We start from the raw sequence: 23,105 nt of genomic DNA on the forward strand, positions 1-23,105 counted from the left end.
GGTGTTTCATTTTCTTAAATGAATCAATAACGCATGAGGATGTATAATTTTCGAAAGATAATACATCTCGGTGACTTAAAAGTGTTAGTAAACATCCACATACGTATGTCACATTGTATGCCACCCACATTATAGTGCACAAATAAGCATATCATTTTTAATATCGTTGCAGGTAATACAGGATATGTCATATTAACTGCCAAGATTCAAAATATGGAGAAATTTAGAAATGAGCGAGTAACATGGACAAGATCATTGGATTTTGTTATTTCTTGTGTAGGATTTGCTGTTGGTATGGGAAATGTTTGGCGCTTTCCATATTTATGTTACAGAAACGGCGGAGGTATGAATAATTATGCACGTTCGAAGTTTTATATTTTATATGTTGTTATTATGTTTATAAGGTACTACAGTTAAAAAAAAAAATTAGAAAACATGCGTAATATTTAAGATTTAAAATAATGATAATAATAAGATAAGATACTATACAGCATTAACGAAAATATTACAAACAAAGAACAACAAAATATAACGCTAACAACCATCATTGACAAAAAGAGCACGGCGAAAACGAGTCCTGAGTATACGGTGTTTGATAAGATTAATTTATTCATATTTCATTATCAAAACAGAAAACACCAAAAGATAAAACAAAAGTTTTTAACATTCGATGTGTCACTGGTGAGTCTGGCGTAGACGAAACGCGCGTCTGGCGTAAATGATATCTATGATGAGCTAAAAAATGTAATTATAAGTATTGATAGATTCTTTATGTAACTTCATAGGGTTGTAAAAGCGTTGTCCGTGCTCACATTTTTAGAATGAAGCGCTATATATGAAGCGCGCTTCATACAAAATGTACTTCGGTCAACGCTTTTACACCTAAATGAAGTTACAAAAAGAAGCATTTAATTCTTAAATGTGTTTTTAAATTATCTTAACTAATTCGGACGTTGATTTATAATTAGAATAACTATAATATTGCATAACCCATAAAAATTGCCACTTGGATTGATTGTCGTAAAATAATTTCAAACTAGTGTAAAACTATATTCATTACACTTATTTTATTTTAGGAGCCTTTTTCATTCCGTACATTATAATGTTGGTATGTGGCGGAATACCAGTATTTATGTTGGAGGTGGGGCTCGGACAGTACATGAGTCAAGGTGGCTTGCATGCTTGGAATATTGCACCATTATTTAAAGGTAAACATTCAAAATATATGCTGCATGTTTTAGGATTATAAAATTTCATCTGCCATTTATTTATGGAGTTGGAAACATCTTGGGGTTTCGAGAGATATTCACAAATCCGATATGGCCTAATGAACAGACGTGTTGTTTATCTGGTTAGTACACTATATGAGCACAACAGTAGTGACCAGTGGAGCAGAAACACATAACACTTCAAGAGCGCAAGAGTTCACTCGATTTTGATCGGATTGTTGTTGTTTTAATCTGGATTTTTGTAGTTTTTAATGGATTATACTTTTTTTGTTCATAATAATATTTGTCTTTTTTTCAAAGTATGGTTTTAATAATCATTGGTACCCCCTTTAAAAACAATCCTCTTATTGCTTCAAATTTTTGTGTCAAAATAAATTAAGAGCAGAATTCTGCATGTTTTCTTCATTTGCTGAAGAAACCCACTTCCATCACTATAATTAAGTTACTGTGTGTTTTTAGTTTTTGGTCAAGGTAGTTTTTGATGAAGCTAAAGTCCAATCAATTTGAAACTTAGAACACATGTTCCCCATGATATGATCTTTCTAATTTTAAATGTCAAATTAAAGTTTTGACCCCAAATTAACGGTCCACTGAACATAGAAAATGAAGTTCAGGTTAAAGATTTTGGTTAAAGATTTGGTCAAGGTAGTTTGTGATGAAGTTGAAGTCCAATCAACTTGAAACTTAGTATACATGTTCCCTATGATGTGATCTTTCTAACTCTAATGCCAAATTAAAGTTTTGACCCCAATTTCACAGTCCACTGAACATGGAAAATGATATTGGGAGTGGGGCATCCGTGTACTATGGACACATTCTTTTTTAGTCTGTGCCTCCGTCAGTTCGTCTGTCTGTCCATCTGTCAGTTCCGCTTCAGGTTAAAGTTTTTGGTCGTGGTAGTTTTTGATGAATTTTAAAGCCAAATTAGAGTTTTTACCAAAATTTCATGGTACCCTGAACATAGAAAATGTTAGCGCGAGTGGAGGCATCCGTGTTAATTTTTTTAACACATACTTGGTTTTAGATTATTAGAGCATATGTTATATTCTATATCCAATTTGACCAACATGTATGAGGGTGCATGTTTAAGTGGGATTCTTCGTTTATTTACGTTTTTGCTTTTTTGTAGGTATAGGTATTGCTATGACAGTAATACTTTTTCTGATGAACATTTATTACATCTTCATTATGGCATGGGCCGTTTTTTATTTCATAATGAGTTTGACAACAACATTACCTTGGTCTCACTGTAATAATTCATGGAATACTGAGAGGTAAGTTTACAACCAAAAAAAATAAATGGTGTTGATTACCGTAGTCTCACTGTAATAATTCATGGAATACCGAGAGGTAAGTTAATAACCAAACATAAATGGTGTTGTGCTATGAGAGAGATTTTTTGAATAAAAAGTCACATATATTTGTACGACTCAAATCTGTAACAGGTTCCAAATCTATGGCATAATCAAAATTTAGGGCAAAGATGACGTTTCAAACGCCAAACAAAGTTTTTTTGTTTTCTCCAAATCTATGGCAGATCTTGAAATTACGGAAAAAAGTTACATGTAACGTCACAAAAAATAATGTCAGATCTGTAAATCTGCGAATGCAAAAATTTAGTTCTTCCCCGGTTGGGATTTGAACTCCGGCTACTGAGATATCTTGGCCCTAAATCGTCCTAAACTATGCCCGGCCCGCTAGATTACTCGACCACCTGGTCTCGACAAAAATCAAGCTTTCGGTTGCCGGATGTTAACTTTCCTCGTCAGTTTTTATCTGGCATCGTAACACATAATATTACAGATCAGCTGAATTATCTATCGTAGTTGACCTTACCAATTAATGTTGGATGCAGTCATAGGAAGACCTAATGGATAAAACATTATATATTCAGCGTCAAAAATCATGAGAGATTAATGTAAGATTTGCATGAGCGTCTGTGTACATAAATATAGATATTCTAAGGCAACGTCATGCAAATTCCTCGTTTTTTCTTCATTTTTCCAGTCCTGTGGTCAGTGTATGTTTTCTCTTCTTGTTTTTCGGTGCATTTTTTTAGTAAATTTTATTGAACCATTTAATTTATTTTCTTAATACTTAAAAAAATTGTTTTCCTTGCATTCAATCTAAAATTGGGTTCACATAAATCTATGTACTTTAAAAGACAACCTGGTTGACAATTTTATTTTTTTTAAATGCGCCTACATTATTTCTTTAGAAATATAAAAAATATAATCGCTTAAAAAATTGTTTGATTTGAATCTGTGTACATTAAGAGACAACCAGATTGCTATCAGAATATCTAAACGTTATTAACTTGGTTTTTTAGTGCTTCATTCAATTTAAAATGTAATACATGTATATTTTTAATGCGTCCTAAGTTACTTTTATTTTTCTTTCAAACGAAGAAACGATGCAACGATTCATTTAGAACACATAAGTCGAAGAAAAGAAAATCGACGAAAATACAAACAAAAGTCCACAAAAACTCCATCATTTATCCATGACGATATAAAGAATCAACTGATTTGGACGAATCGTGGTATACATATCATGCATTCTTATTTTAACATTAACGTTTGACAACCCACAATCTAAATTGATTTAATTTAATGCTCATGATAGTCTAAAATTACCATTTCGCGACTGACGGGATATATTTAAAGACGAATACATAATATGTATTTCATTAAGCATAGTTATAAGAGTTGCAGTATATAAAAAAATAACCATACATATGTCTCAAAATATAAATGCTATGTGTACTCGACTCGAAACAGGAACAGCCTCGCTTTCTACCTGTTTCTACGCCCTGTACATATAACATTTATATTTCGAGACAATGTAAGGTTATTCTATATTTACATATGACATGTATGGTAGTGATATCAAAGGGGGTATGATTTATTGTAGGTAATATGATAACAGCACTTTGAAATGGTTAATCCAAGATTGTGTTACATGACAATTTCACATAGAAATGGTAAAACCAGTGGTGTGTAAAATGGCAATGACATATAAAATCGTCCAGTTGTATTCTTCTGCAAGTAAAGTAGTTCATGTACTGTACACTTAAAAGGAATATAAGTTTCGTCCCCGAGGGTATCACCAGCCCAGTAGTCAACATTTCGGTGTTGACATGAATATCAATAATGTGGTCATTTTTATAAATTTCCTGTTTACAAGGATTTTCTTAACCCAGGCATATATTACCTTAGCCGTATTTAGCACAACCTTTTGGAATTTTGGATCCTCAATGCTCTTCAACTTTGTACTTGTTTGGCTTTATAAATATTTTGAAATGAGCGTCACTGATGAGTCTTATGTAGACGAAACGCGCATCTGACGTACTAAATTATAATCCTGGTACCTTTGATAGCTAATTAAACACCAAACTCCAAGGAAAATTCAAAAGCAGAAAGTCCTTTATCAAATACCAAAATCAAAAGCACAAACGATTGGAAAACAGCTGCCATATTCCTGTACAGGCATTTGTATGGAACTTCATTTCTGCCTTATGATGACGATAATTATATTATATTACGGATTGAGTTATAAAATGTTCTTCAGCAGATATACTATTACGATATTTGATGTATACTACTCTGTCAATTTGCTATACCACTCAGATAAATTTATATCTTATAAAGACATCTTGATATAACATGGAGCTACCTTTTTGTACTGTTTTTCATTTTACTAAACTATAATGCTTTTATGCGATATTGATAATTATCATAATAGTATACAAATGCATCGTAATAAAATAGTAACATTACAGAATAGTATGAACACGTTGTTTAATTTTAATATATTAAGTTAAATCACAAAAATACTGAACTCTGTGCACAAATCAAACCGGAAACCCTTATCAAATGGCAAAATCAACAGCCGAAACACATCAAACGAATGGATAACAACTGTCATATACCTGACTTTGGTACAGACATTTTATAAGTAGAAAATGGTGGATTAAACCTGGTATTATAGCTAGCTAAACCTCTCACTTGTATGACAGTGGCATTAAATCCCCTTAAATTGACAACAATGTGTGGGAAAAAACACAGACATAATAGGTAAAAATGTCAAAAATAGGGGTACAGCGTTCAACATTGTGTTATAATTTTAATCACTATGAAAACAAACAAATATGTAACAAAGGAACACTAGAATGCATATAGACAAAGCACATTACAAGAAATGAAAGACAAGAAAACATGAAAATACCGGTACCATACCACAATAAAACAATTACGGGATGTATAAGTACAGAGTCACGTCATTTGACAAAGAAACACAAAAGGCATAAAGACAAAGCATATTAGCAAAAATGATTGACACGAATACATTTGTTTTTTAACCATAGAACAATAACACTATGACGGGATGTATAAGTACAGAGCCAAGTCAAATAGATATCACCATAACATACTAAACAGTAAAAGTAATATTCATAAAGACAAATAAAAGAATACTATAACACGTTATTAAACAACAACGTAGGTATCCAGAATCTATACTTGAAGACCATCGTGTATCATTTGTGAAGTTGATACTGATTATTTATAATCAAGGTCTTGATACCTTCCGATGAAAGTTTTAAGAAAGAGGACGAGACGTTCTTTGACACAACCCTGCGCGCTGGTTTATCAACTTCTTGCCCAGACACTGCTGACGTTTAACAAAGTCTGAGTAGGAGCTGCGAGCTCTTGAATACCAAAAAAAGTTGGGAAATGTATATTCCATATACAGGTGAAGTTGGTATATTGCTACAAAGGTGTAGGAAATTAATCATTTAAAAATTAAAATCGTCTCGTTTGTTATAGATTCTGGTACAGGGATTACCGTCTATGTCAAATTCGAGGTATATATATATGTCTTTGTAGTATAAAATGTATCTTTATGATATAGCAATGTCGAATAATAGAATTGAAAAATGACAAAATAGTATAAAAAGGTAGCACCATGTTATATCAAATTTTAAACATCTATATAATATATAAATTTATCTTAGTAATATATCAATAGTTACCAAAGGTACCAGGATTATAATATATCAATTCACAGAGTAGTATAATTTAAATGTAAGCCTAAATCCTTCAATTGGGAATACAACTTCAAAATGTTGATGGATTCAGTCGAGGATTTGGATTTTAAACATACTTTATTCATTAAGATATGAAAAGGATTGAGCAACAGGCGCAGCATATACAAGCTCTCTCCATAATACATGTAAAAGGTATAATTCAATTATAACAACAGTATTTAAAATAATGCAATATAGTGGAACATGCATGCTACTTGTGAGCACACACGAGTAAATATATGTTAACCGTGTTACTTTCTAAATGCAAAGTATATTTAAATATATAGGCACTTACATGTTTAACCCCGCCACATTATTTATGTATGTGCCTGTCCCAAGTCAGGAGCCTGTAATTCAGTGGTTGTCGTTTGTTTTTGTGTTACATATTTGTTTTTCGTTCATTTTTTAATTTAAATGAGGCCGTTTGTTTTCTCGTTTGAATTGTTTTACATTGTCATATCGGGGCCTTTTAAAGCTGACTATGCGGTATGGGCCTTGCTCATTGTTGAAGGCCGTACGGTGACCTATAGTTGTTAATGTCTGTGTCATTTTGGTCTCTTGTGGACAGTTGTCTCATTGGCAATCATACCACATCTTCTTTTTTATACTTAATCATCAGTTATTTAAAGTACCTTAATTGAAACATGCAAATATCCTTTATAAGTCATTAGAAATATACATATGGATTGAAAGAGACACTAAGCTTGCTTAGTGGAATAAATGAATCAATGTTGGAGTGTAGGAGAAACAAATAAAAAATAAAACTAGATGAAACAAGAATTAAGTAAGTTTCAAACAAAACGTTGAGTGTCACTGATATATTTCTGAACAGATTTAAAAATAGCAATATTCATATCATATGAAAATAATCTGTTTCCAAAAAGTAGTAATTCAATATTTATGTCAACATTATCAATAATGAAGTAAATGGAATCAAGAAGGATCTGTCTTACATCATTATACTTAGGGCAAATAAAAAAGAAATGTTGGTTATCCTCAACAGGATGGTCACAGTTTGCGCAAAAAGTGTTCTCGGATAAGAACTGATTAAACAAATGAGATTTAAGGTTGCTAGCATTATTTCTGAGTTGGCAATTACTTATATTAAGTTTCCTTATCTCATAGTTGAAAGGTTTAAATATATCATCAGTCCCATAAAACTTATCCAGTCCACTTCTAAATATACCCAAACTTGGTGATTTTTGTAAACTCAAAGGAAGACTATTCCAAAGTCTTATAGTGGAAGGAATGAAACTATTAAAATAAGAGCTAGTGCTAGCTAGAGGCGGGTGAAAAGTGCAGTCGATTATGCCAGGCAATGGGCTAAGCGCGAGAAGGAAGTCGTAGACACTCTTTCCAAATGGATTAAGGCTGTGAGGTCGTTGATACAAATCAGAATTAAGAAACTGAATGGGTCTATCAATGCCCATGCTACGCCAATCTTTAAAGACACAAGTGTTGCGAAACACTTATCCTACCTCTATGACAAATATGTTGTTGTCCCAGCAGACAAAGCCACAAATAACATAGTTTTTTGTGTGACTGTGTAAAACTCATTACATTAACTGCTTGATAAACGAATTAGGTATTGACAATTCACTTGGAAACTCAACATATACCCTCACGATACTTACCAAAGAGGAAATCATGGATAATCATAGGTCTGTTCTATGTTCCTTTTGAATTTCAACCAAAGATGCAGAACTGGATCTTCCATCACTGTATTGGATACCTAAACTACATTAGTGTCCTTACAAAGAACGGTATATTCCTGGGTCTTCCATCTGCTCCACGAAACCTCTTGCTAAATTATTAACATCTATTTTATCAGCAATCAAAGCCGGGCTTCAAAGTAATTGTGAAACTGCCTATTCTAGAGGTGGCGTGAATCAGATGTGGATACTAAAAAATTCCAAAGATCTTTTAGAGTACATACAATCTAACCCTCTTTCATCTTTCAATAGTAATAAAATATTTGACTTTTCTACACTCTACACAAGTATTCCACATTCCAAACTAAAAGACAAATTGAAAGAGTTGGTATTGCATTGCTTCATCAAAAAGAATGGCCAACGTAGAAACAAGTATCCTGTCTTAGGGAGGGATACATCCTACTTTCTAAAGGATCACTCTGATTCAAACAAAAGAATTCTCTGAAACTGACATTATCAAGATGCTTGATTTCTTGATTGACAACATATTTGTTACGCTCGGAGGACGTGGTTTTCAACAGACTGTCGACATCCAAATAGGAACCAATTATGCCCCTCTGCTTGCCGACTTGTTTCTTTATTATAATGAGGCTGACTTCATACAGGAACTTCTTAGGAAGACAGATAAGAAGTTAGCAAAATCCTTTAACTTTACTTTCGCTATATAGATCATGTTCTCTCACTAAATAATTCAAAATTTGGTGACTATGTTGAACGCATCTATCCCATCGAACTAGAGAAAAAGGATACTACAGATACATTTCAGTCGGCCTCATATCTTGATTACATCTAGCAATTGACAATAGGGGTCGGATGACAACAAAACTTTAAAACGAAAGAGATGAGTTCAGCTATCCAATTGTGCACTTTCCATTTCTAAGTAGCAAAATTCCAACACCACCTGCATACGGGGTATATATCTCCCAATTGATACGATATTCCCGTGCTTGTTTTTCCTATCATGATTTTCTTGATAGAGGGTTGCTGCTCACAAGGAAGCTATTAAACCAAAAGTTCCAATGGCGAAGTTGAAATCATCTCTTCGTAAATTTTACGGACGCCATCACGAGTTGGTTGACCGTTATGGAATAACCGTTTAACAGATGATATCGGATATGTTCCTTACGTCGTAACTTTTCTTTCATGAATGTGGCCTACCTAATTAGACTATTTACCGGATTTGTTATAACATGAGCAACACGACGGGTGCCACATGTGGAACAGGATCTGCTTTACCTTCCGGAGCACCTGAGATCACCCCTAGTTTTTGGTGGGGTTCGTGTTGCATATTCTTTAGTTTTCTATGTTTTGTCATGTGTACTATTGTTTGCGTGTTTGTCTTTTTCATTTTTAGCCATGGCGTTGTCAGTATATTTTCGATTTATGAGTTTTACTGTCACTCTGGTATCTTTCGTCCCTCTTTTAAATGTCCTAATAGTAAAGACAATTTCCTTCATGTTAAAATTCAACATTTTAATAAAATGATCATCTTCATTATAAGGCAGCTGCGGCGTTCAATATATTTGCTTGTTTAGAAAATGGTGGATTGTACATAGTAAATGCACACTGACAGTGACGGTTAACTGAAGGCAGCAACCATTTAACTTCAAAGGAGGTGGGCTATGTTTTTTTGTTTGGGCATTTTTTTTCTCGACTGTATCAAGAAATTATTTTGCTTCTAAAAATAACACTATTGGGCCATTGGCGAAAATCTGGATTCAGAAATTTTTTTTCAACTGCATGTCAGCCACAATATTTTTATGATAAGAAAAATGTTTTAGGGAAAAAAACATACCCCCCCCTCAAGTTAAATGGTCGTGCCATTATTGATGAGCAAACACTCTCAGTCAAATTTGTCTGAGCGAGTGACAACAATAGTTAGGATTACATATATTATTTTTATACTGAAAATTCATAGTCCAAATGCATGCATATTGTATCATTTAAATCATATAGACATGTATTCCCTATTGCAAATCTAAGAAATAATAATCATCTCCATTACACTTTCGCTCAGTGAGAAATCGTCATTGGAGTTCGAAATGTGGCCATTGATCATTGTTGATAATAATATAAATTTGTCAAAATGATAACATTAAAAAGTAAAATCACAAAAATACTGAACTCCGAGGAAAATTCAGAAATGAAAGTCCCTAATCAAATGGTAAAATCAAAAATTTAAACACATGAAGCAAATGGATAACAACTGTTATATGCCTGACTTGGTACAGGCATGTTATTATGTAGAAAATGGTGGATTGAACCTGGTTTTAACGCTAGCTAAACCTCTCGTTTCCTTCTATTCTCATTGTCGTCGTTTTTTCTAGGTGTTATTCTGGTGAGAAGTGGAATGTTACCTGTCCTGGAAATAACTGTACAGTAAATGTGACATCTGTTGATTCAACTGTAGAATTTTGGGAGTAAGTAATGTTCTTTTTAATTAAGCCATACAGTTCAATTTTGAGTTATATCGATTTTAGCAAGGTAGGCAACTAAAAGTTGTTAAACTAATGTTTTCTTGAAATCAACTTCGAAAGGTATAAAATCGGGAAATTGGATATTTTTACAGCAAAATATTATTCAGCTGCAACACTGATAGTCCAAATTTTACTCTTTTTCCGTATTGACACAGGTTTTAGATAAAAAAAAATACTAATCAGTCATTATTGCAAGCGGGAGACTATAAAGCGTTTGGGTAGGAAAATTCATGTGACGTTCGATAAAAATAATGTATGGTATGATATTTAAACGGTAAGGACTCTTACATTTCTGAACATTCACCCATATGAAACAGTTGGAAACACGTTTCTTCTTTTTAAACCACAATACATGTAATACATATTATGTTACCATATTGTGTGGCTTGTGCGATTCCTAAATACATATCTACATGAAAGGTGTTTTGAATGTACTTCTTGAAATTAAAGGTGTTTAAAGTGAAAACATATTTACATCTCATATAAGTATCATGAATTTTGATTTTGTTGTTAGCTAGTGATTACTCATGTATTTCCAAAATATTTTGAAATTTTGATTTTTCATCATCTCCGGAATATATGCGTTTTTACTTTTTTGTGTTCTGACAAAACGTATATGCCGTTTTTAGGCAGAAGATGCGTGACGCTTGATCTTTTGTGCGCTCTATCAAAGGTGAGGTTGTTTTTTGCTAACGTCTTAAAGCGATGGAATAATGAAATTGTAATTCGAATATTTCACTTAATATATAATAACAATCTATATTGGTATTTTATGTAATTAAAAGATAACATGTTCAGTAGGGGCATTTGCGTAAAAAACAAATACCAATCTTTAAAAGAAATTACTTTCTTTACCTCTAACAGCCATTGTTCGCAAATACTGTCTTCCTGTGAATATAATATGATTGTTCATTATTCGTTTGTACATTTCATTCAAGTATCAACGGCATCAGTTGGTGTCAGTTAAATGCATTTCAATTCAAAAGTTATTAATCGATAAACGTTATAATTATCAATATATTAATCTATTTACAGTGCTTCCGCATTTAAATTATCATTTGATTTTGAAAGTTTACTTATGCAACGGTTTTGTTGAGAATTCTATCATGAACTTTTTCACACTCCGAGAACACAAAATAAACAAAAAAGAATAAATTCATCTTCATTTATAGAAATCGTGTAACTAGCTCGTATTATACTTTTGTAACGGTTTACAGGACTGTCAAAACTTCCTTACAGGCTCCTCTTCTGTCAAAATATTTTCTGATCATTTTTTATATAAGAAATAAAAAAAACACCGTTGATGCATTGATTCTCAAAGAAGATGCTTCATTCCAAGCATTGCGATTTCTATAAGATTGTCTTTGTAAACGGATGTCCAATAAAACAAGGGTTGTATCCTTAATTTGCTCACTTATCATTATGAGCGAGTAATTATTTTAATATGAAGGAGTAATTATTTTAATATGAAGGAGTAATTATTTTAATATGAAGGAGTAATCATTTAATAGATGAAACAAAAATATTCGGGTAAAGGTTACTATGTGAGGTAACTAATCATAAAGCCATTGATTGGGTAAAATATTTCCATATTGAACCAGATCAGGGTGTAGACCACACATGTACTTTACTAGTCATGTGGGTCGGTACTGCTTTCGTTTTAGGAGACGTGTTCTACAGATAACAGATGGCATCGATAAACCAGGCGGATTGGTTTGGGAAACAGTCCTTTGTTTATTATTTGTTTGGATTATGGTGTATTTTTGTGTTTGGAGAGGAATAAAGTGGTCAGGCAAGGTGATAAAAACTTACCACATGTATTTACATGTATATCAGAGGAAGCTAGGTTCTAAATAAACTCCGTTATTCTGGCATATGTCTTTTTTTTTTTATTTTATTCATTTCGGTTTACTATTGTAAAATTTACTTTCAATCGAGATTTGTCCTCACATTAACTTTAAGTATATCTGCACAAATTCACAAGACTCCATTTGTGACTTTTTTTCCAACAAATTCAGTTGAAATATTGTTCTCTTGTATAACACAGGTTTGACTTGAATGCAAATATCTGATAAAATCATATGGCACCGATATAGGTGGACACGGTAGTACGATGTTCTACAAAGTATATCGGGAACACTAGCGAAGTAAAGACCAACTATACAGGAAACCCACAACTATTCAGCGTTTTTAAGTGGGCAGTATAACAAAAATGTCACATTCAGGACTGTCAAAACTTCAAAATGACATTATTTTTCAAAAACAGTTTCGTTTCGTTTTTTTGTTTAATATATATAAAGATATAATTTCACATATTTCAGGTTGTTTATTTCACAGCTCTATTTCCATACTTGATACTGACAACATTGTTAATAAGGGCAGTAACATTAGATGGTGCTATCTATGGGATTAAATATTATCTAACCCCAGACTTTAGTCGACTTTCTGACCCGCAGGTAAATAGCATAGTATTGTAAGGGGAAAATATCTCAAACTGATTTTATAAACTTTGTAATTGATAGTTTTCCTCTAATAGTTGATGTGTTTCCCTAGGTTTCAGTTTGTAACCCGCATTTATTTTTTCTCAATCGATTTATGACTTTCGAACAGCGGTATACTACTGTTGCCTTTATTTAGTGTTAAATACTCAAATGTAACAAAAAAAAGCAACGCCAAATCATTACATTTGTTGGATATTGTGACACATGGTTTATCTCGACAATATAACTTTCGAACCTTATGATAGAATCACATAATTGATAATCATAATTTTGGAACAAAAGTTGTAGAAAATCTGTTACCTCACCTCTCGTCAATTTTAATCGCATCTTAATGATTTTTTGTTATGTAGCATTTCAAGGCTCCGTGTTGAAGACCTATTATGGTTTACTTTTACAAATTGTGACTTGGATGGAGAGTTGTCTCATTGCCACTCATACCACATCTTCTTATATCTATTTATAAATCAGTTGCGTCCAAACATTTTCCTTCATCAGGAAGCTCAAATCATAGGATGTATATAGAGTACTTCATGCTAGGTTTTAACATTCTCCTCCCGTCTAGATGAAAAGAAATTTCCTGCCTGGGATGTATCCTCAAGATAGTATCATTGTAAAATACTACCCCGTACCCTCTTGTATTATTTGTGGTAAATTTTAGACGGATTGTTTAAAAAAAATCTTAATTTTAGAGCGAGTAGCTTCAATTCAAATCAAACAACATCAGAAAATTGAACTTCCCAGTTGATGACCTTATCACACGTGGGTGACACTGACGAACGGAGTATTCGAAATACATTTCGAAAGTAAATTTTGAAGATATTAATGCTTATATGATAAAAATTTGTTTATATCAAATGTTATGAAGAATGCATATTGTTTATACTTACCCTAATATAAGAAAAAAAATCAGAAATAAAGTCATAAACATATTAGAGAATTAATGTTAAATTTAAATCGAATCTGATACTTTGTTCACAGGTTTGGATTGACGGCGGGACACAGATCTTCTTCTCATATGCCGTTGCACTTGGCTGCATGATCACCCTTGGCAGCTATAACAAGTTCCATACTAATTTTTACAGGTAAAGGTGAAAGTAAAATGATGACAATGTCACTTGGAAATGGTTAAACCAATTGTGTAACTTGACAATGTCACTTAGAAATGGTTAAACCAATTGTGTAACTTGACAATGTCACTTTGAAATGATTAAACCAATAGTTTGTAATAACATGACAATGTTACTTTTAAATAGTTTAACCAATTATGTGTAACATGACAATGTCACTTAGAACCGGTTAAACTAACTTGTGTATTATAACATGACAATGTCATTTTGAAATGATTAAACCAATTGTGTGTAACGTGACAATGTCGTGTGTAGATGTTTAAACCAATTGTGTTTCACTTGACAATGTCACTTAGAAATCGTTAAACCAATTCTGTGCAACACAGATTCCGTTCGATGTAGAATCACTTTGCCATGGGTTATTTCACAGACACTTGTCTCTGAATTAATTTGACCTATATTATATACAATAAACGTGTCTCTAAATTAATAATACCTATATATACTTTAAAGGTGTATATGTAAGTGTCTGTGGTATTGTTTTTCGTGGATGTTTAAATATGTTGTCCGTTTTTATTCAGGCAGTGTATGGTGATTGCATCGGTGAATAGTGGTACCAGTCTTTTCGGTGGCTTTGTTGTTTTCTCGGTGTTGGGTTTTATGGCCAAACAACAAAATGTTGATATATCAGATGTGGTGGATGCAGGTAAGTCCAACAACATTTTCACTAAACTTGAAAATAACACTTTAAAAAAATCGTCCACAGCGCTTGTTTGAATTTACTTTTCATCAGGAACACCCAAAGCCGAATATCAGAATGCCAAGAATGTATAAGAAATATAAGAATTTTGTAATTAATATGTTTTATAAGTATTTTATATTAAAAAAAACATTGAATGTTATATATACTCTTTGAATTAAAGTCATAAGAAACGAGTGACCGGTGAAAAATAATGTTCTTCCAATTCTTGAACCAATGCATACAATTATCATAAACTTAGTCTTCTGTGCACGAATTTATCATTTTTTTCGCATAAATTTCGTATAATCGTCAATTTTTTTTTCAATCGGTCAGTGTTGTTGTGAAAATATGGCAGGTAATTAAAGTTCGTGTTTTGAAGCCGAAGTTTAACTATTGTCACCTGTTTGTCAACAATCAACAAAAAATCAACAAAAAGCATGGAAATTAAGCACGTGTTTAACATGTAAATTTAGATAATAGTTTATTTTAAGGACATCCATGCGTATTGCGATCACCGGATTTTTACAAGATGGGTCACACTGAGGTCACTTTGCATACGGAAAATATGTCGGGGGAATTGCTTCCTGGAAGGAAGCAATTAAAATAAAGTAAACTTCTTCTAAATATGAATAAATTAAAGAATTTTCTTCAGAAAAAAGTATATGTACATAAGTTTTATAATGAAATCTATCCATTGAGTTATAAAAAAACATATGCATTATTTTTTTTAATTTGAGGTTTCCTGTGACTTTAAGTATCAACTTTACAAAATATCTTTTATCCTCAGCTGTTAAGCCTAAACAATTTATCTCTATGTGTTTACGAACTATAACTATTACTAGCTTGTGGGAAATACATGTACATTTAAAATGAACATCAACCACGTTCATTGAAATTGAAGAGGTGACTTGTATGTATGTTACATTTTGTAAGTTATTTCATCAGTATTATAGCGTTGACCTGTATCAAAGTTTTCATTATCTCAAATGCAATTTAAAAGAACGTTTAATCAGAATTTTGCATTGTAAAGATGTCGATTTCGAAGATACATGTAGTATAGTAAATCTTTGTTTTTGTCCACCGCGTAATGCGTTGCGGGAGACATTGAAATACCGGAGTCCATCCGTCTGTTTGTCATGCAATATAATCACAAAAATGATATCCAACTGGTTACGCGGCTATTTCCATCCATGATAGTTATTATCAGTTCTTGATTTTTCTTTAATTTGATTTAATCTTTCAATACTTTAATTTCTCTTTTTGATATGTAAATTGTAGTCGTTCACTAACTTGGTGGTACATGTATGGTTCTACATGTACAACAGTTGTTACATCACTAATTTTATTACAGGTCCAGGACTTGCTTTTATAACTTATCCGAAGGCTGTTACACAGATGCCTGTATCGCAATTATGGGCAGCTCTTTTTTTCTTCATGATTTTTCTGATTGGAATTGACAGTCAGGTGCATGTTATGACGTATATTTTCATGAATTTTATCATTTCAAGGCCGAAAACTAATTTATCACAAAAGAGAGCTGAAAAATACCAAAGGGGTATTAACTTATGCATCGAAAACAATCTGACATACCATGGCATAACACGAAATACGATAAAAAGACAACTTGAAACAACAATGCACAAAACACAACATGGAAAACCAAAGAATGACCAACACGAACCCAACAAAACCCGTGGGTGTTCTCAGATGGTGCAGAAGGGTAGGCAGTTCCTGCTCCTTGTGTTGCTCATGTAAGTACAAACCCGGTGATAAGACTAACTAGGTTGGTCACATTCGAGGACGGGATTGTGGTTACAGCAAATTGAACATAGTATTACTGTCGTCATTTGTGAAACAGTTATTCAATAACCGTCCACCAACTCGTGGTGGCGTCCATTAAACTTTATTACAACATTGCAAAACAGGGGGTTTTATCCACTTTTAAGTGTTTTCAGCAAATTTTCCAAAATTCGATTTGGCAACAAACCAGACAATAAGCTTATTAAGTGTACAAGGGCATACACATTATATTTTAAGTTTATAACAAAGTAAAAGAAGCGTTTGTCATTAAATATCATTCCAACATGTTTATATAAAAAAAAACATGATAATGGCATTTATACCTTCAGTGTGTACTTTTTATAATAAAAAAAAAACACAAATATACCGGTCAAAGTAAATAAAGCCATCGCATGTTTTGTGTCATACGAAGAGAATTTTACTCTTATTCTTTCCTTTGTGGTTTTATTCAACCGTTAACAGTCTCGCAATGACGGCATTTGTTTCAAAACAAATAATTGAAACGTACAAAATAAATATAGAAATTGTAAATAATGGTAATATTAAAAATTCACGTTGCTATACTAATTCTGTACATAATTTAACTATATATGAAAAAAAAAATTTAAACGTGGTCTTTAACATGTCTGAGGTATTGTTGTTTTATTTAGTTTGTAGCGGTAGAAGGATTTACTGCAAATGTCATGGATTCTCTTCCTAAACGTTTCAATACTCCGAAGTCTAGAATGGTTATAGTGGCAGCCTATTGTTTTGTCAGTTTTCTGATCGGTCTATGTATGACATCGCGGGTAGGTTGTTTAGAACAGAGTCACAATAGGGGCATGGGATGGATATCTATAGACACCAATTTAAAAAAAAAAGTATAAGCAATCTAAATTTGTTATGCGTTATATCTGTTTCTGGCATACTCATTAGTCATAACATAATGATAGTCCAAACACATTTACTTGGTTGTGTAAAAAAACTTCTGCTGTTTCTGTCCCAACATTATGAAAATCAAAACATGTTCACTTGGTTGTGCAAAACAGTATCATGTGTTTCTTGTAATGTACATGCATATTCACCAGCTTAACATTTTGATAAGTCGACTATGCAGTTTCTGGTAAAAGAAAAAACATCTCGTCTGATACAAAAAGCCCAAACAATTAATCATAGTACACAGTTTCATTTTCAACAGATTTACACGGATGCAAAAGCCTCAATTAAAACATACCTCTTTACGATGATATAGCAAAATATATACAAAAACCTTAAACTAAAGTTTACGGAAGCGTTGACTCCTACAAATAACATGGTGTTATGCAAACAAATAACAAAGTATGATACCAACAAAAAAGAAAGTATAGTGTCAACAAATAACAAGGTGTAACGATAACCAAAAAAACATGATATGGTGCCAACACATAACACAGTATGATGCCAACAAATAACTAGAAAAAGTTGTAATTCTAAAAAAATAACAAGGTGTAATTCCAACAAAAAACAGAGTGTAGTGCCAACAAATAACAAGGTACGATTCCAATAAAATTACACCCTATATGGCCACCATCTAACCAGGTACTCTTCAAACAAATAACTATGCATAATGCCAGCAAAATACAAGGTATGGAGCCAACATATAACAAATACGATGCTTTAATAATGGTGGCCAGTTAGGAATGCCAAAATCGGATTTAAAGTGTAATGCAAACAAATTACAAATTAAAGTAAAACTATGATGCTAAAAAAGAATTGAGGTGTAAAATGAACTGCAAAGAAATAACAACGTATGATTCAAACTAGAATAAGGTTTGATGACAACAAATAACGCGGTGTAATGCCAACAAAGAAGGTGATGTAATTTCCCGAGTTTCATATTAATTGGTAAACACATTTTAAGGAAGTTACTTCGTACAATATGCCACTTGTATACTTTATATAGGGTGGCATGTACGTTTTCCAACTGTTTGATTATTATTCTGCGAGTGGAATGGTATTGTTGTTTGTATGCTTTATGGAGTCAATTGTCATTGGATGGGTTTTCGGTAAGTAGTTTGTTATAGTCAAGACAAGTACAGTTTAGAATACTTTTACGACACTAAACTTATCAAAGGTTTACTGCATTCCAAGCGATGTAACCATGTTCTTAGGTGAAATTAAAAACAAATCATGAATTTAAAATTGTTACTATAAGTCGAAAGAGCATCAGTTAAGGAACAAGATAAGCTAAAAAGTGATAGTTTATGGAGCTCCTTTTCAAAATATCATGCTAAACAGAGGTGTTCGTTCGGATATGTGGAATTTGTGAATGCGCAGACAAATCACATGTCTGGTTGAAATGGAGACGTTAAAATAAAGGGAGACTTTCGTGGGTTCAGTGCAATCAAGAAACCTTCCTACAACTCTTCTATGCAACCTTTTGCGGATGTTTCGGTCCCTTTCCAACATACACTCATTTTCTGATGGTAGTCGATATTATTGAAATTCTTCCCGGTTGCCACATTTTGCCGAGCATATTACCTATTTGATTTTTTTTTTTTTAGATTTGTGTTCTTCCTGAATATTAATGAAATATTTGTCTTTCGAAGTTTATATATATCAATTAATCTCATTTAAACAAGTGTTTTTCCCCAGTTCTATTGTATATCTATTATATAACGTCAGTTAAGATAGCTTTTCCCCCATAAACTAGCCCGAGATTACTCTGCCGTCCAACGGCTCTTTTGCCGGACAAGCTGGTGCCGTGGACTACCATAAACCCGCATGAATGTTCTTACCCGAGGTACTGGAAACGTCAACTGAATCTAAGTACTTCTCTGAAACAGCTATAAAAGTGTATTTTCGATTTGTGAGTTTGCATGTGCATTTGGTATCTTTTGTCTCTCTTTTAGAGACTGTAAATTCCCTTGAACGCTTCTGGACATTAAAAAGGTTATAATTCCAATGCTGTTCTCATTTTTATTGCGATAGTCGTGTTTCCAAACTTTTATTCATGCTTTACTTCACAGTCAAAATTTGTGTTGTAATGCATGGCTGAGTATAAATATTTCTATCCATATTGCTTTAGGAATAAATGGTCCTATTTTACAGGTGCAGATAAGTTTTATGACATTATCGAGTTGATGATTGGATATAGAATCAACAAGTGGCTTTTAATATGTTGGAAGTTCTTAACACCAGCAATAACTATGGTAAGAGTAAAATATCAATTGATATTAAAAAAATGTTTTTAACAAGACTCAATTATTTCCGAAGGGAAAACAAATAAAAAGGCTACAGTCTTGGTATGTTCTTTCGGTATTTGTAGCATGCATAGTGCATGACATCTCGATAGGATTAGCTTAAACCAGAAGTTACATGACCAATGATGTCCAAAACCTAATACAAACTTTAAAGATCTGAAAAACCAAAAAGGACAACAGTAAAGCATAGCACTGACAATGAATCAGACCTATGTATGAAGCAGATACATTCCTTAATTTGAAAGATTAAAAATTGTATAACAGCAAATTATAAAAAAAAAACAAGAATCTGTCCATAGTACACGGATGCCCCACTCGCACTATAATTTTCCATGTTCAGTAGACCGTAAAATTGGGGTCAAAAACTTTAATTTGGAGTTAAAATTAGAAAGATCATATCATAGGGAACATGTGTACTAAGTTTCAACTTGATGTGACTTTAACTTCATCAAAAACTACATTGACCAAAAACTTTAACCAAAACTTAACCTGAACTTCGCACTATCATTTTCTATGTTCAGTGGACCGTGAAATTGGTGTCAAAACTTTAATTTGGAATCAAAAAGAGAAAGATCATATCATAGGGAACATGTGTACTAAGTTTCAAGTTGATGTGACTTTAACTTCATGAAAAACTACCTTGACCAAAAATTTAACCTGAACTTCGCACTATCATTTTCTATGTTCAGTGGACCATGAAATTGGGACCAAAATTATAATTTGGCATTAAAATTAGAAAGGTTATATCATGGAGAACATGTGTACTAAGTTTCAAGTTGATTGGACTTCAACTTCATCAAAAACTACCTTGACCAAAAACTTTAACCTGAAGCGGGATGAACGGACACACAGACGAACGAACGGACGAACGGACGAACGAACGAACGGAGGCACAGACCAGAAAACATAATGCCCCTCTATTATCGTAGGTGGGGCATAAAAATCACATTCCGTGTTTGCATGCCATTACCGAACACTTTTATATAATGTTTTATGTCACATGCTTTTTAATGTCATATTAAATGGATTTTTTCCTTTCAGGGTATATTGATGTTTCAAATCATCACATTCAAACCAATTAAGTACAATAAAACATATGTATACCCAGAGTGGGCCCAAGCATTTGGAGTTATGCTTGCAGTGGTATCTATTATATGCATTCCAACGTATATTATCTTTAAATTATGGAACGCAGAAGGTTCTTTAATTGAGGTATGTAGACATATTATTTTTATATTGACCATTTCACTCATATTTTAAATGATAACACTTTATTCGCGAAGACCGTCTACACTAAACACATTCTTTATTGTGTATGTGTCTTTCGGGTATGCATTGCCATCGTTTGAAAAATAAAATTCAGAATAAATACCATTCATCAATTCCTGTTTCATTAAGACACCAATATAATGAATCTGCTGTTGTTTGCAGGTTTTCACTGCAACGGTTTCCTCTCTCAGTCATATCGAGTAAATTTGCAACAGTATGTCAATAAAAAGGATAAGAAAATACCAATGGCACAATTTACAGCTATACGTCGGAAGCCCGTGACCAAATGAGTCGAAAAGACGGTTGATTATACATTACATTCAATTTGACTGAATGATTATTTTTTATTAACGCCACTTACAAAACTCTTGGCTGTATCGTGGTGATAATTATTTATTGGTCGAGGAAGTCGGAATACTAGGAAAGAACCACAGGCCTTCCATCGGCAATACTTATCTTAATCAACTAAGATAGGATTCAAAAGCACCCACAACAAGCAGGGTTCGAACTCACAACCACAGTGTAAATAGGGAACTTCACTGATTAATGTAGATAGGATACTTATGAAGATAACAGTGGCGCATCCAGAATTTTTCATAAGTGGGGGCCCATTGACTGCCTAAGAGGGGCCCGCTCTCGTCATGCTTCAGTGATTCTCTATATAACCAACCAAAATGTTTCCTCAAAAGGGGGGCCCGGGCCCTCTGGGCCCCCTTAAATCCGCCTCTGGATAAGATGTAGTAGGCTACTAATGAAAATAAGATGCGGTATGATTTTCAATGAGACAACTTTCTACAAGGGAGACCAAATGACACAGAAATGCCAACTATGAGATCACCGTACTGTTTTAACAATGAATAAATAAATACCATAGAGCATAGTCAGATGTCCCCGAAATCACAAATGTAAACCAATTCAAACGAGAAAATTGACGGCCTGATTAATGAACAAGATATTGAAAGAAAAACAAATATGATACATAGCAACAATCGACAACCACTGAATTACAGGCTCCTGATATCTGGTATGGGATAGCACATACAAAATGTGGCGGGCGGGGTTAAACAAGTACGATTGCACCGACCCTCCCCTGGGACAGTGGTGTAACAGTACAAAACGAGAACAAACTATAAAAAAGAGTTTACCATGTTCAACTTGACCACTTATGCCCCGTTAAACATTTAATATAAAACAATATATTTACCAACACAAACACCACCACAAAATCGTATGTAAATACAAGTGCTGCGTAAAGGTCGGCATGTCCTGCTCCATTTATAGTGAGACTCGATATTATCGCAAGACATACAAATTTTTAAGGACATACAGTACAGTAACAGAGCAAAAACGTATACAATTGGGTAAAAGTTTTCATAACGTAAAATGAAATAATTTATTCATATTAACTCAAGATATTATAAGACTATCTTATATTGGAACACAATTGAACCATCGTGTTCACAGTTATGTATCTATAATGTTAATATACTGATAATATAATTTAATGCGAATGGTTCTAAATTGCAGCGATTCTATTCCACGAAAACACCAATACTTAAAGCTAGTCGAATACCACAGAAATGGAAAGCTGATAAAAGCCAGTTGTTCTGGGCTTGTGAAGATGACTTGGACGACAATTCGATGCCGTTATCTGAGACATTTGTCGATGCTTAATCAAAACGTGTACAAAGAAATGATTTGTTCAAGATAACGCAAATGTTGATGAATTCATATAATAACTATATATTATCATAATATTATATAAATGTACAATAACATTTTGAGTTTGCCTCAAGATTATAGCTTGATGGTTTTGCTTTGAAATTGTTTTAAGAAAAGGTCATGTGCAAAACAATTTTTCAATGGACTTTTTTTCAAAATACCTCATTTTCCTATTTTCCTCAATAAATTGGTTTCAAAGCATCTGCTTATCTCTTTAAGCCTCAGAAAAAAAAGAGCATGATCTGCTTATGAATAAAAGACAGTTCGGCAAACAAAAAG

At 33.1% G+C, this 23,105-nt stretch overlaps 1 protein-coding gene across 1 annotated transcript; it reads left to right on the forward strand.

Moving 5' to 3' along the window:
- Positions 1-23,021, forward strand: LOC143083609 (sodium- and chloride-dependent creatine transporter 1-like). Its single transcript, XM_076259885.1, has 14 exons — positions 1-343; positions 1,077-1,208; positions 2,359-2,503; positions 10,355-10,447; positions 12,169-12,301; positions 12,826-12,960; positions 13,984-14,087; positions 14,654-14,778; positions 16,166-16,278; positions 17,265-17,402; positions 18,536-18,638; positions 19,684-19,784; positions 20,877-21,047; positions 22,632-23,021. Exons 1-14 carry the CDS (start codon positions 214-216, stop codon positions 22,776-22,778), a joined length of 1,770 nt encoding a protein of 589 aa, XP_076116000.1. The 5' UTR covers positions 1-213; the 3' UTR covers positions 22,779-23,021.
- Positions 23,022-23,105: the final 84 nt, after the last annotated feature.

The sequence above is a fragment of the Mytilus galloprovincialis genome, chromosome 1 (genome assembly GCF_965363235.1).
Source record: "Mytilus galloprovincialis chromosome 1, xbMytGall1.hap1.1, whole genome shotgun sequence".
Taxonomy (NCBI): domain Eukaryota; kingdom Metazoa; phylum Mollusca; class Bivalvia; order Mytilida; family Mytilidae; genus Mytilus; species Mytilus galloprovincialis.

Excerpts from the sequence above, each read along its gene's own strand:
- LOC143083609 (XM_076259885.1), top strand. The coding sequence starts at position 214 with ATGGAGAAATTTAGAAATGAGCGAGTAACATGGACAAGATCATTGGAT. Across the intron at positions 1,209-2,358 it reads TATTGCACCATTATTTAAAG|GTATAGGTATTGCTATGACA; the intron begins GTAAACATTCAA and ends GCTTTTTTGTAG. Across the intron at positions 16,279-17,264 it reads TGATTGGAATTGACAGTCAG|TTTGTAGCGGTAGAAGGATT; the intron begins GTGCATGTTATG and ends TGTTTTATTTAG.